This window comes from Pseudorca crassidens, chromosome 19 (genome assembly GCF_039906515.1).
Source record: "Pseudorca crassidens isolate mPseCra1 chromosome 19, mPseCra1.hap1, whole genome shotgun sequence".
NCBI lineage: Eukaryota > Metazoa > Chordata > Mammalia > Artiodactyla > Delphinidae > Pseudorca > Pseudorca crassidens.
In genome coordinates this window covers 45,923,452-45,936,863 of record NC_090314.1, presented here as the reverse complement: position 1 = coordinate 45,936,863, position 13,412 = coordinate 45,923,452, and the positions used below count along the sequence as shown (strand labels likewise).

The 13,412-nt window shown below is 44.2% G+C and overlaps 1 protein-coding gene and 1 long non-coding RNA gene across 4 annotated transcripts in view; one reads left to right on the top strand and one right to left on the bottom strand.

The window, feature by feature from the left end:
• Nucleotides 1-1,430, bottom strand: part of DHX8 (DEAH-box helicase 8) — a 29,320-nt gene extending 27,890 nt beyond the window's left edge. For both annotated transcript variants that reach the window (XM_067716123.1, XM_067716124.1), the window contains exon 1: nt 1,077-1,430. In XM_067716123.1, the coding sequence (XP_067572224.1) occupies nt 1,077-1,224 (148 nt within the window). In that variant the 5' untranslated portion in view covers nt 1,225-1,430. The remainder of the gene's footprint in view (nt 1-1,076) is intronic.
• A 57-nt stretch (nt 1,431-1,487) lies between these two features.
• Nucleotides 1,488-11,723, top strand: LOC137212655 (uncharacterized). 2 transcript variants are annotated; one of them, XR_010937570.1, is made up of 4 exons: nt 1,488-1,861; nt 3,015-3,129; nt 5,815-5,933; nt 6,943-11,723. It is a non-coding gene; the product is annotated as an uncharacterized lncRNA (long non-coding RNA). The 2 variants fall into 2 exon arrangements; XR_010937569.1 differs by lacking the exon at nt 3,015-3,129 and having other exon boundaries at nt 1,505-1,861.
• Nucleotides 11,724-13,412: the final 1,689 nt, after the last annotated feature.

The window sequence follows — 13,412 nt, the reverse complement described above, 5'->3', positions numbered from 1 at the left end:
GAAAAGTGAACTAAAATATACAGGTGCTATATACTAACCCTGTGAAGAACACAGTATCATACCTATTTCACAGATGAGAAACACAGCTTCACAGAAATTACATCTTACCCAAGATCACACATCTAACTTCCCTGACCCCTCTTTGTCATGCATGTGTCCCTTCCCTTCCATCTCTCCAATTGATGACTTCATCTTCATTTAGAAAACAGAACAGTCACATTGGAACTCTCTCCCTCATCTCCCTACCACCAGTCCCTAAATCCATCTGCATCTACAACCATATTCTGTCCTCCTTCCTTTTAAAATGGATGAAGCATCCCTGTACCTGTCAAAAAATCCCTCCACTCATGCTCTCGACCCCATCCATCCCTCTGCTTTCATAAGGACTCCACCTGCCTGTGGCCTTAAGCTGTAGGACCCCAGTCTTTTCCATTTTCTCAGTTTGGGTTCTCCCTGTATACAGTTTGTCCCAAGACGTCTAATGTTTGACAGACACTAGACATTGGTGCTTGAGAGATAGTATAAGCAGGAATGGTTAAGAGCACAGTTAAAGCCACAGACTACAAAAGACCTGGATTCAGACCAGGCTCGCTCACATTTGATATGTGATCTTGAGGGGTGTTACTTAATTACTTGGAGCCTTGTTTTCTTAAACTATAAACAGATACTATCTCACAGAGTGGTATGAAAACCAAATAAGATAATGTAAGTAAAACGCTGAGCATAATATCTGGCATGTAATGAGAACCCAATAAGTGTCTGCCATGAACATCTTCATCATCATCATTATGTGGCTCTACGCTGTTGTTGTTAACGCTGTTTAATTGTCTGTGGCTGAAAAAAAAAAACCAAAGCGATGGCCGCTCCAGGTTTCACCGACAGCTCTGGGAAATGGTTTCTAACAGCTCGGCCCGGAGGGCTCTCAAGAGGAGGCCACTGCCGCAGGTTGCCTGGGCCAAGTCTCTGACAAAGAGATAGACTCACACGGACCCACACACTCGGTCCATCAATCCCCTTTCTCCTTCCCCTTCCCTCAAGCCCAAACCCAGATGGCGCAGAGACCTCCGCGGACTCACCCAGATCCTTGTCGTTGATCCCCAAGTGATTGTCCAGCTCAGTGCAAACCTTCGACACTAAAGACAGATACTCGAGTTTGGCTAGTTCTTCCGCGGGGCCCAGCTCTTTTCCGGGTACGGCTGCCGCCGTAGCCACGGCCACGGCCATGGCTACGATTTGCCCCGCGCCCCTCACTGCCAGCCTTCGGAGCTACTGTACCCGCCGGGCCCCCTCACTGCCGGCCTTCCGAGTTACTCCCGCCCCGCTCCAGCTTCCTCTTCCGGGTCAGCGCACTTCGATTTTGTTTACGGTAAATTGGTATCTCCAGGAGCTTCTCTTGGCGTTATCGGATGGACCATAGAGATCAGACAGGAAGTGCTTAAGGAAGGGACGGCTGAGTGGATTACTCTGCACACAGGGAGGCGCCTTCTACAGGCCAACGAGGTTCTTGGCCCGCTCTCAGGCTCGGAAACGTTCATTCTCCACGCGCTTCCGCCCTACGTCGGCAGAGGGCGACCGGGGCCTGCGCAAGGGGATCTGGGGAAAGGCGGTCGCGACCTCCCCCCCCATCGAACTCCCCTCCACCCCAACGAACCGCGCTTTAGAAGCCTTGAAAAAGGTACCCGAATTCAAATATGGAAAAGGCAAGATTCGCTTTACAGCCGATCCCTATATTCCTGGGGCTTTGCTTCCGCTTGGGTCATGACTATCTCAAGCGATTCTGTAACAAACCAGCAGGCGATGGAATCTAGTTCTGTCATTAACTCATTTTACAGACGAAGAAACTGATACTTCCACTATCTAGGTGAGTGACCTTGGGCCAATTAATCTCTTGGGGCTTAGTTTTCTCATCTGTAAACTGGGATGATGTTGCTCTAACTAGGTTTAGGTGATGATCAAATGAGATAACTGTACAAGGAGCCTGACTCGTAGTAAACACACTACAAATGGCAGTTGCTATAATCCCAAAGCTGAGACAATGGTCACCGTAAAGTCTGTCAAGCGTAGATCTCCTCAGTCTGAGACCCCAGAGAGCCACCTGGCTCAGCTCTTGTGAAAACCACTTCTCAACCCCCGATTTTCCGGATGCTCATACCCTCAGTCCTCTCAGAACTTGTTCCCCCAAATATTAGCTGTGCTGTGAACCCAAAGTCGATAAGCTCAGGTCTCCCAGCTTCTGCTTCAGGCCCCCTTTTCCTATGTGACAGACGTGAGGATTTTCCCACACTACACTGCTCTGCGTGATGAATGAGGAAACAGAGGCACCCCCAAGTGAGTGGCTGTCTGATCAAAAGGGATGAAATCAGACCCTTTTGCTTCTGGCTTCAGGCTACATTACACTGCTGCACCTTTGAACTCTGTTCCTCCAACATTTCACCGTGGACTAAAGAATAGCAGAGGGAGAAAACCCCAGAGCAGTAGCTCTCACTGCTTCCAAGAGCTCCATGTTTCCACGTTCCTAAGGAATTAGTACTGTACCCTCTGCATTCCTCCCACTCCCCCTTTCTCTTCCTCCTTTCCCCCATGAATGGGATGGAAAATCCTGCCCTTGATTCAGTGAGCTCAACTTGCCAGCCTGGAGTTACGATACCTGGGGCTTATTCCATTGAATTCTTTTCTTTGTGCTTCTTTGCCTTTCAAAATATATATAAATTAATGCTCTGCTTTCCTCCAATATTTAACTGGATGGGGAAAAAAACGTGGAGTTTGTTTTGTTTTAAAAGCTCTGTGGGAAAAAGCACTATAGAACTATAACATGTAGTATTGGTAGCAGTACCATAAGAACTCTTTGAATTATTTGGGAATTATTGAACACACATCTCAATAGTAAATATTAACAGCAAAACTGACTACATTTTATTTGCATATGCCATTAAGTACACGTTTTCAGAAGTCAAAGTTTTTTTATTCAATACACATATATTCTGTAATACCAAGGGATTTTTTTTTTTTTGAAGCCAGAGGAAAACAACAAATGCATAGATACTGATAAATTGACAGCCCAAACACAGATGCATGTGGAATGCTCCTCTCTCTCCCCATGAAAGACATTGGACCAAATGCAGTTCAAAAGTGAGTTCATGGCGGGGAGGGATATATTGGGAGATTGGGATTGACATACACACACTACTATAAAATTGATAACTAATAAGGACCCACTGTATAGCACAGGGAACTCTACTCAATACTTTTTAATGGCCTATATGGGAAAAGAATCTAAAAAAGAGCAGATATATGTATATGTATAATTGATTCTCTTTGCTGTACCCCTGAAACTAACACAACATTGTAAATCAACTATACTCCAATAAAAAATTTTTTTAAAAAGTGAGTTCATTCTTACAAGGATATATTTAGAGCACAGGAAATATAGCCAATATTTTATAATAACTATAAATGGAGTATAACCACTAAAAATTGTGAATCACTATGTTGTACACCTGAAACATATAATAATGTACATCAACTATACCTCAATAAAAAATAAAATTAAAATAAGTTTTTAAAGTGAATTCATTCTGGGAATTCCCTGGTGGTCCAGTGGTTAGGACTCAGCACTTTCACTGCTGAGAGCCTGGGTTCAATCCCTGGTCGGAGAACAAGGATCCCACAAGTGGAGTGGCACAGCCAAAAAAAAAAGTGAATTCATTCTCATTGTCCTTTGGATATGTTTTTAAATATTAAACCAGATGTAATTAATTGCCTGTTATTATTATATTGCTTTCCTTGGACAGCCTCCATGTGGCCCCTTTAATACAGCTGTTGATAGTTCCCATTAAATAATCTACCTTCACAAAACAATATTTAAAATATCGAGGGACTTCCCTGGTGGTCCAGTGGTTAAGACTCCAAGCTTCCATTGCAGGGGGTACAGGTTCCATCCCTGGTCGGGGAACTAAGATCCCACATGCCACCTGGTGTGGCCAAAATAAATAAATAAATAAATAAAATAAAAGACTGAAACAAATAGCTTATGCTTAATCACTACCACCACCCATGATGGATAAGAAATAATTTCCCACTGCCCTCCTGTAATAACAAGGGCTTTGCTTTTATGCCTGTTCCTAGATTGATGTATGTGTTCAACCCTACCCACAATTCCCACATTATTTCTGTTTTGTCCCAGAGACTGGTCCCAGCTTCTGGCATTGGGGTAAGAACTTGGGGCTTGGGGGAAAGTAGGAAGCAGAGAAGAAAGTCTTGAACCTCTTGGCAGCCCTAGATTGGATGGATGGAAAGCAGAAATAATCTACATGTGTGTAGCTGAAAGATGGCATCCTCAGGGAAGTTGGTGAGAAAAACCACAGGACTTCCTGTCACCAAAACAAAATGGTAGGCCTTCCCTGGTGGCACAGTGGTTAAGAATCTGCCTGCCAATGCAGGGGACACGGGTTTGATACCTGGTCCAGGAAGATCCCACATGCCTCAGAGCAGCTAAGCCTGTGCGTCGCAATGGCTGAGCCTGCGCTCTAGAGCCTGCGAGCCACAACTACTGAGCCCACGTGCCACAACTGCTGAAGCCCATGTGCCTAGAGCCTGTGCTCTGCAACAAGAGAAGCCACCGCGATGAGAAGCCCGCGCACCGCAATGAAAAGTAGCTCCCACTCGCCCCAACTAGAGAAAGCCCACACGCAGCAACGAAGACCCAAAACAGCCAAAAATTGAAAAATTAATAAATAAATTTGTTTAAAAAAAAGAGAGAGAGAAGCCACTGCAATGAGAAGCCCGCGCACCACAACGAAGAGTAGCCCCCACTCGCCACAACTAGAGAAAGCCTGCGCGCAGCAACGAAGACCCAATGCAGCCAAAAATTAATTATTAATTAATTTAATTTAATTAATTTTTAAAAATGGTGTTGCTGCAACCAAGAGAGCCCTGACTTTTTCTGCTGGGACCTCAGGGGAAACAGCTCTGCTCTGGAAGGCAAAGTCAGAATGATTTGCTTCTAAGCCTGTGACTGCCACTCAACTGTTATTGTTATTAGTGCAGGGAGAGTTCAGAAAGAAATGGCACCGACTTCACTGCTCCACTGGGGCCCTGACCCAACCGGAGACTCTGGGAACCAACCGAAAGTCATTGGTAGGAAGGGCCTGAGCCCTTTCATCCGAGGCTCTCGCTGAGAGGGACAGGACCCCAGAGAGAGTGAAGTAGTGAAACACCCCTCATTTTTTACTCTTTTCCCCCAAATTCTTCTCCAAATTTGAATCAATTCATCAAACATGTATTGAACATCTACTTCGTGCACAGGCACTGTGGTAGGTTCTAGAAAGGATCATTAGGGGGCAGAAAGGCAGTAGAAAGCCATCAAGGAAGAACTAGAATATTCTTAATACCATATGCGTGACTGGGAGCAGAGCTGTGTTTATTAGTCTGGTCTGTCTGCTGCCTAAACATAAGGGCAGGTGATTGGAAGACAAAAAACAAAGCACGCTTGCTTCTGGTCCTCTGAGGTCAGCTCAGGGGAGGGAAGGGGGCAGATGGGGCCAGGGCCATCTCAGAGGGCCGTTCCTCCTGTTGCAATCCTTTATTTGTCTGCCTTATCTTACGATGCTCAAGCACAGCCTCAGTTTCACCCCAAATGTCCCTGACCTAAAATTTCCCCTCCTCTTAGGCCGTCAACCTGCCATCATTAACAAAGGATGCTTTGAGCTCTAAATTCTCCAAAGTTTTATATTATTAGGCAAAAAAAATTTCCTTCTTAACAGACTTTTCCTTTTTTGTCACAGTTAAGTTTCCTCTTTTCTCTCTCACTTTCAGGGCTGTCTTTAAAATGTCAGGGGAAGAAAAAAAAGTCAGACACCCAGACACCCTTAGGATGTGAACTTGTTAAGAGAATTTATTCCCCCATCTCTACCTCCTCATCGTCTGTGGAAAAGGTAAGAAATTTTCACATATTTATTTATTAGTTAATCGTCTTTAAGTGACCCTGCTTCGGGATGTAGTGGATATTTCGTAGACTTCATTTAGGTTGGTTTTCTTTAAAAAGAAATTTTGGGGGGATTTCCCTGGTGGCACAGTGGCTAAGACTCCACGCTACCAATTCAGGGGGCCTGGGTTCGGTCCCTGGTCAGGGAACTAGATCTCACATGCATGCCACAACTAAGGAACCTGCCTGCTACAACTAAGACCTGGCACAACCAAATAAATAAATAAATTTTTTTTTAAAAAAAAGAGAAGAGAGGGAAAAAAAAAAAGGCAAGGAAGCCAATTAGGAGATCAGCATATGGCAGGATTTAAAACTTTAAAAAAAAGAAAGGGAAAGAAAAAATTTAAGTCAATATTACAAGTCTAGGTGACAACGTGACAAGTTACACTGAGCTTTTTTTTTCTCTAGTGATACTTAGCCCCGACCTCTGGGAGCAGGGTATTTTTGTAGCCTCTGGTTTCTGCTTGAGGTCGTTCTTTAGTAACTTGAGGCTTTCCTCAGGAAAGATGCAAAAAACAAGGCAAACCAAGAAGTATGTTGATAGGAAAAGAGCAGAGAAAAGAGGAGCTGGTGTTCTGTTTGCAGGTCAGGCATGTAAACAGCTGCCCAGTTAGCTCCGGACCAAAGGTCTGTGTTAATCTGCACACTTGCCACTAACTCCAAAGACACTGCTCCTTTGGAAACTCCATTTCTTCCCCCAAGAAAAGAAGGATGACTTCCCAGCATGCCCTCCATCCCAAATCTGAGAGTGCCCGGCAGAGCAAGCCATGAGGGACTTCTCCCTGGGCTCTCCAGGCCCTGAGCCTCAAAGGAGCTTTGGTGGTAGCAATAGCTGCTGCCCTGGTGCCGAAATAGCTGCCTCTCTGTCCTGGGATTATAGTCATTATGGTGATTGATGCCTCCAGAGTGAAAATTAGCAATCTGGTGAGGTAACTAAAAATGAATGCATCTCTTCCTAGGGTTCACTACACCCAGCTGAGCCACCAAATAAAACCAGCATATGGGGCAATTAGGAAGCCGGCTCCTGCTTTCAAGGCCAAGAAGAAAGAGACAGAGTTCAGGGCCCCAGCTTCCCTGCCTGCTTCAGTAATGATCAGAAATCCTAATAAGCATCCGCTTTGCCTCTCAGTAGCGCCCCTGGTCTGTCCTCCATAAACACCAACCTGTGGTTTCACCTTTCAAAAAAATCATTTGTTCCACACAACAACATCTTACCCTCTTTTGCTGCAAATTGGCTGAGGGAAAGGAAGGAGGGAAGTGCGGATAAACCTTTATCACAAAGGTTTGTGTGGGGCAAAGATATTCTTTCTTCTTAGTCATATATTTGCTTTTTTTTTTTTTTTTGGCCGCGCTGCTCAGGTTGCGGGATCTTGTTTCCCAGACCAAGGATCGAACCCGTTCCCCCTGCATTGGTAGCGTGGAGTCTTAGCCACTGTGCCACCAGGGAAGTCCCCCCGTTGGAAGCGCAGAGTCCTAACCACTGGACAGCCAGGGAATCCCTGCATGTATTTGTTTTTACATGACCCAGAAAGACTCTGATCTTCCCTAACTCTCAAATAGTGGTGTGAGTAGAACTTACCTGAAAAATTTTGCAAGACATGGAGATCCCATAATGATTGATCAACCTCCCTACTGATCACATGCTGAAATCCCCATCCTGTTTTATCCCCATGGACTTGGACCTGATGGGACTTCACGTTTCACAAGTATTGATTGGGGTCACGCTGTCAGCTACTTGCATATTTGGATTTAAATGCAGTTTCAATCACTTGTACTTCTCATGAAGTTTTTTTTTTTTTTTTGCGGTACGCGGGCCTCTCACTGTTGTGGCCTCTCCCGTTGCGGAGCACAGGCTCCGGATGCGCAGGCTCAGCGGCCATGGCTCACGGGCCCAACCGCTCTGCGGCATGTGGGATCTTCCCGGACCGGAGCACGAACCCGTGTCCCCTGCATCGACAGGCAGACTCTCAACCACTGCGCCACCAGGGAAGCCCTTCATGAAGTTTTAGAGTTAGAAGGGATTTAAGAGATAATGTAATCAAATCAATTCATTAGACGCCATCTTTATTTGAAATGGTTCTACTCCTCTGACCTCAATATCTGAAATTCCTCTCTCTAACCCAATGTACGACTACTGAGCCCTCATGCCACAACTACTGAAACCTGCACGCCTAGAGCCCGTGCTCCACAAGAGAAGCTGCCGCAATGAGAAGCCCGCGCACAGCAATGAAGAGTAGACCCCGCTCACCGCAATTAGAGAAAGCCCACACACAGCAATGAAGACACAACACAGCCAAAAATTTTTTAAAAAATTAATTTTTTTTAAAAAGGAAATCTTTTCTCTATCTGCTTTCACTCAACCTACTCTCCTTATCTGTTTCCTGATACAACCAGAGCTCTGCGAAAAGTAAACTGTACTCAAATCTCTCTGTTCCCCCTCCTCCCACCTGCCCCCTTGTCCAACTTATCCCCTCAACCCCTGACCATTTGCTTCCACCCTCATGATGTTATTCATTTATGTATTCATTCATTCAACAGACATGTACTGAGAGCCCACTCTGTGCCAGTCGTTGTTGAAACTCCCCTCTCAGAGAGGTTACCAGTTACCTCCTAATCCAGTGATTCTCAAATTTTGCTGCACGTTGGAATCATCTGGGATCTTTTTAAAATACTGATGTCTGGGTTTCACTCCACGATATTCTGAGTTCACTGGTCTGGGTGTGACCTGGGCATCAGGATTTTTTAATGCTTCCGGGTGATTCTAATGTGTAGCAAAGTTTGGGAACCACTTCCCTAATCCCCTAATGCAAGTTTTCTCAACCTCAGCACTACTGACCTTTTGGGCAGAGATCATTCGTTGCCGGTGGTGGGGTTTTCCTATGCACTATAGGTGATTTAGCAGCATTCCTGGCCTGTACGTACTAGATGCCAATTGTATCCTCTGCCCCCCGTCGTGACAACCAAAAATGTCTCCAGAGATTGCCAAATGTCCCCTGAGGGGCAAAACCAACCCTGGTTGAAGGGCCACTGCCCTAAAGTCTTCAATTCTCATACTCCTTGACATGTGGATAGCATCGTGAAACCCCTCCTTCAGGAGACTATCCTTAATTTGGCTTTCACCACAGTGCACTCTCTGATTCATTATCCAAGGATATAGTGGTATTCAAAGCATGTTGTAGGGTGGATATAGGAGTTGCTCACGTGTCTTTTGCTCACCTCTTATTGGCTACTTATCTACAAGGCAGATGAGTAATGTAACCTTTATTGTGGGCAGCCACATGTCTAGCTAAGTCTGGGACTCTGGTCCTATAGTTTGTTTGTTTGTTTTTTGGCCGCACCGCGCAGCTTGTGGGATCTTAGTTACCGGACCAGGGATTGAACCCGGCCATGGCAGTGAGAGCACTAATCAGTAGGCAACTCTCCCAATTCTGTTCCTATAGTACTTTCAGGTCCTGTCTTTTTCCCATTTTTCCCCCTTCCCTGCTGGAAGTACAGATGTGATAGTGTTGAGTCATATTGGACCATATGAACAAGGTCATGACCCTAGGGTTCATAGAGCAAAAGGGTAGAAGGATCCTAAGTCTCTGACCTCCCACAGACACCACTCCAGCCCTAGACTCCTCACTCCCGAATTCGTTTTTTTTTTTTTTAATATTTATTTATTTATTTGGTTGCTCCAGGTCTTAGTTGTGGCTCGCCAGCTCCTTAGTTGCGGCATGCATGTGGGATCTAGTTCCCTGACCAGGGATCGAACCCGGGCCCTGTGCATTGGGAGGGTAGAGTCTTATCCACTGCGCCACCAGGGAGGTCCCACTCCTGAATTATTACGTGAGAAAGAAATACACTTCTGTCTGGTTTAAACTACCATATTTGGGTGTTGCTGTTATATCGGTGGAACCCACGTCCTAATGAATAGAGATCCAATCAAGTTCAACTATCACTTCTGGCAACTCTCAGATCTCTATCTCCAGTCCCTGCAACTCTCAAACTCAACTCCCCTATTTCGGTTACCTATTGGAAGCTCCAGCTGGATAACCAAGTAGGATCCTAAGCTCAGTATATTTAAAACCAAAAGCATCCTTCTTTTGGTTTCCCCAAACTAACACTGCCATCTTCCCTAATGTTGCTTAAAAGGCATCCTGTTCTCCAGGTCATCCAGGCTCCAGATCTGCGACGCCTGCCTTCCTTATGAGCCTTCTATCCAATTAACAGCTCCCCAACAGCCTTAGCTCCCCCTGCACGTCTACCTGTCCCCTATGCTTCCACCAGACCAAACCACTTGCTAGCCCCGCCTCCTTCATACGCCGTCTACTTCCAGAACCATTGCAGATTCTGTACTTAACTTCTACTGAAAGTCCCTACCCAGCATGCCCTTCTCCTCAAAGGCATGCCTGAGTCATCCCACAGAAGTCCATCCCAAAGCCTTGCACGTGGTAGGCATGAAAATGTTTTTCAAGTTGAAGAGATCAAGTGGTTTGCCCAAAGCCACATGGCTAGATGTTCTGCTGTATGATGGAGACTGCGCATTCAAATGATAAACTAGATTTCCTGCTTAGTTTTTAAATTGGGCTGACAATGTCATGAGGACATGGACTTCTTAGGAAAAGGTAGTGATTTGAGAAATTCTAAACTATAATTTAAATAAGTGTTCTGCTATTCTGAGCTTTTGGCATACCATGTAGTATAATTATATCATGTGTCTGTGTAATACTAGATAAAATATAAGCATTTTATATAGTTTCATGGATGAAATGTGAATCTTCATCCAAACATGCTCTTGCCTGCCTGATTCTTTATAGACCAAGAAGCCTTTAGAATACTGAGATATTTTTCAAATTGAGCTTGCTCAGATCAGATTAAAAATCACTGAGGGATCCTCTCAGCAAATTTTAAACAAATCAGAGGGTGCTGTGGTCAATATTTGAGCCATGTGACCTGCTCTTACAATGAATGTCTATAGCCAACCTTTTTATGTGCCTATGATTTTTTAAAGATTTTTTTTTGAGCCGTATGTAAAAGAGAATCATTATGCTTTGAGTACCTACATAGGCACATGGCTAGATACTTTAATCATCATCATCACAACCGCAGGAGGTAGGTAGGAACTGCAAGAAACAGGGAAGTGGGGAGACAGGCAGCAAGGCAATTTGGCCAGGTCTCAAATGATGGGGCCTCTAATTTCTGCTGCTTTTCAGAAGAAAATTTGAGCAGGGGTGGTTTAAGCCTTGAACTATACCCTTCAATTCTTTCCAAGAACCATATTGCCCCCATTTGCCTCACCTAGTCATTCACAGCTACCTGTAAATTTCAACTGGGTTTGTGATCAAAAAGCCGTCTGATGCTCAAGTTATTATCATCCCAGCTCAAAGGAGACCTTTCTTCCTCCACAGCACATGGGAACATGATCTTTGGGTATCATTCAGCTTTGGGTATAAATATAAAAGACAGACATTAATTGCACACACTCTTGTATGTTAAAAGTTGTATATATAATGATATATATTATTAATGTATTTGTTTAATATAGTTTTGAATTTTTGACTTATTTTAAAAAGCTATTCATTTAATTTTCTACATTTTACCTTTCCCTTTATTAGTTTTAACCTGGTTTATGTAAAACAGAAAAATTTCACGTTCAATTATGTTCTTTTATGCCTACACTAGTGTTTTTTGTCTTTTTGTCAGTTCTGTAATAATACTCTTTAGATTGGTTTGCATCTTTTATTATTCACACAGTTTCATTTACCGTTTTATAAAATAAATTTATTTATTTATTTTTGGCTGCATTGGATCTTCGTTGCTGTACGCGGGCTTTCTCTAGTTGTGGCAAGTGGGGGCTACTCTTCGTTGTGGTACGTGGGCTTCTCATTGCGGTGGCTTCTCTTGTTGCAAAGCACAGGTCCTAGAGCACGTGGGCTTCAGTAGTTGTGGCTCAGGGGCTTAGTTGCTCCACAGCATGTGGGATCTTCCTGGACCAGGGCTCGAACCTGTGTCCCCTGTGTTGGCAGGCAGATTCTTAACCACTGCACCACCAGGGAAGTCCCTCATTTACCATTTTTAAAGGTATTGTTTAATTAGATACTGAATTCCAGAATTTAGGTCTTGCCTAGGAAATAAATTTAAGTTTAAAAGTCTCTGCTTTACATATTTTGATACGTGAAAGTAAATATTGCATGTCACCAGATTTCTTTGTATTAATAAATTAAAGGTTTTCTGATTTATCTTATTATTTTTCAGCCCCTACTGCTAGCTAAATCTAAGGGCAATGTGAAGGTGTCAAAATGTGAGAGCTGTATACCTCATTGTGGCATTGGACCATATTATTAGTCTCATTTACATATTAGAAAACTGAGGCTCAGAGAGATGAAGTAACTGTATAAATAGGTTAGCTATCAGGCTCACAGTGAATTTCCTAATCTCTGGGAATGGTTTTGTCTCTGTTACATGACCCTTCCTGCCCCTCCCCTTGTCAAAGTTGACTGGTCTAGGACCTGACACATGACCCAAGCCAGGCCAATCAGATTTCTTCTCCAGAATTTTTGACACTGGAATTGAAGGAAGAGACCAGGCCTACTCTAATGGTAAAGTTATGATCCATAAGACACAAGAGCTACCAGAAGCCATGATCCCCTCTCTGGGGAAAACACTGAGCTAAAAGAATAAAGCCAACATGTAGGGAGAAAAAAAAAATCCAGAGAGAAAAGAGTGTCCTGGAGGCATTTAAGTCCCTGACTTCAGTTATCCCTGATTCTTAACGTCTTAGGATCCTTCCACTAGATTCCCTTTTTGCCTAAGCTGGGTCAAGCCATCTATACAATTAGTAACTGGCAGAGCAGAAGCCAGGATTGGAGGGTCTGACTCCTGAGCCCATGCTCTTTTTGCTACAGATCAAGTTCACCTGATCACTCAGATCTTGTCTCTGACAATGTGGGAAGGGACAGCACAGCACAAAGGCACGGAACCCAACTCTTCAACTTTACATGATTCACACACATATTCAAACTCCATCTCCCACAGGGTGTGGGAAGCTGGTGTTCCCACTGATGTAGATTTCAAGATGACACATGTGCCTAAGGGCACGGGTTCGGAAGGAAATGCTACACTCCCAGCTATGCGTCTACACTGGACTATGGTGAATAATCAGCCCCTTGAAGCCACACCCAGGCAGACTCCCAAGACTTGGAAGGATAGGAAGGGAAAACAGAGGAAGTAGAAAATCTGAAATAAAGGTAAAGGTAACAGGCCTCTACATGGTTACATGGTTTGCTGCTTCCAAAGTATTTTCCCACACGTTATCTTGTTTTGAGTCCAACAGTAACCCTGGAGGAATAGAGAGCAGGTGCAGTATTACCTACATTTTAGAGAGGAAAACTGAAAAAAGACGCCTACCACGGTGCCAGGGGCATAGTGGGTGCTCAATAAATTCATT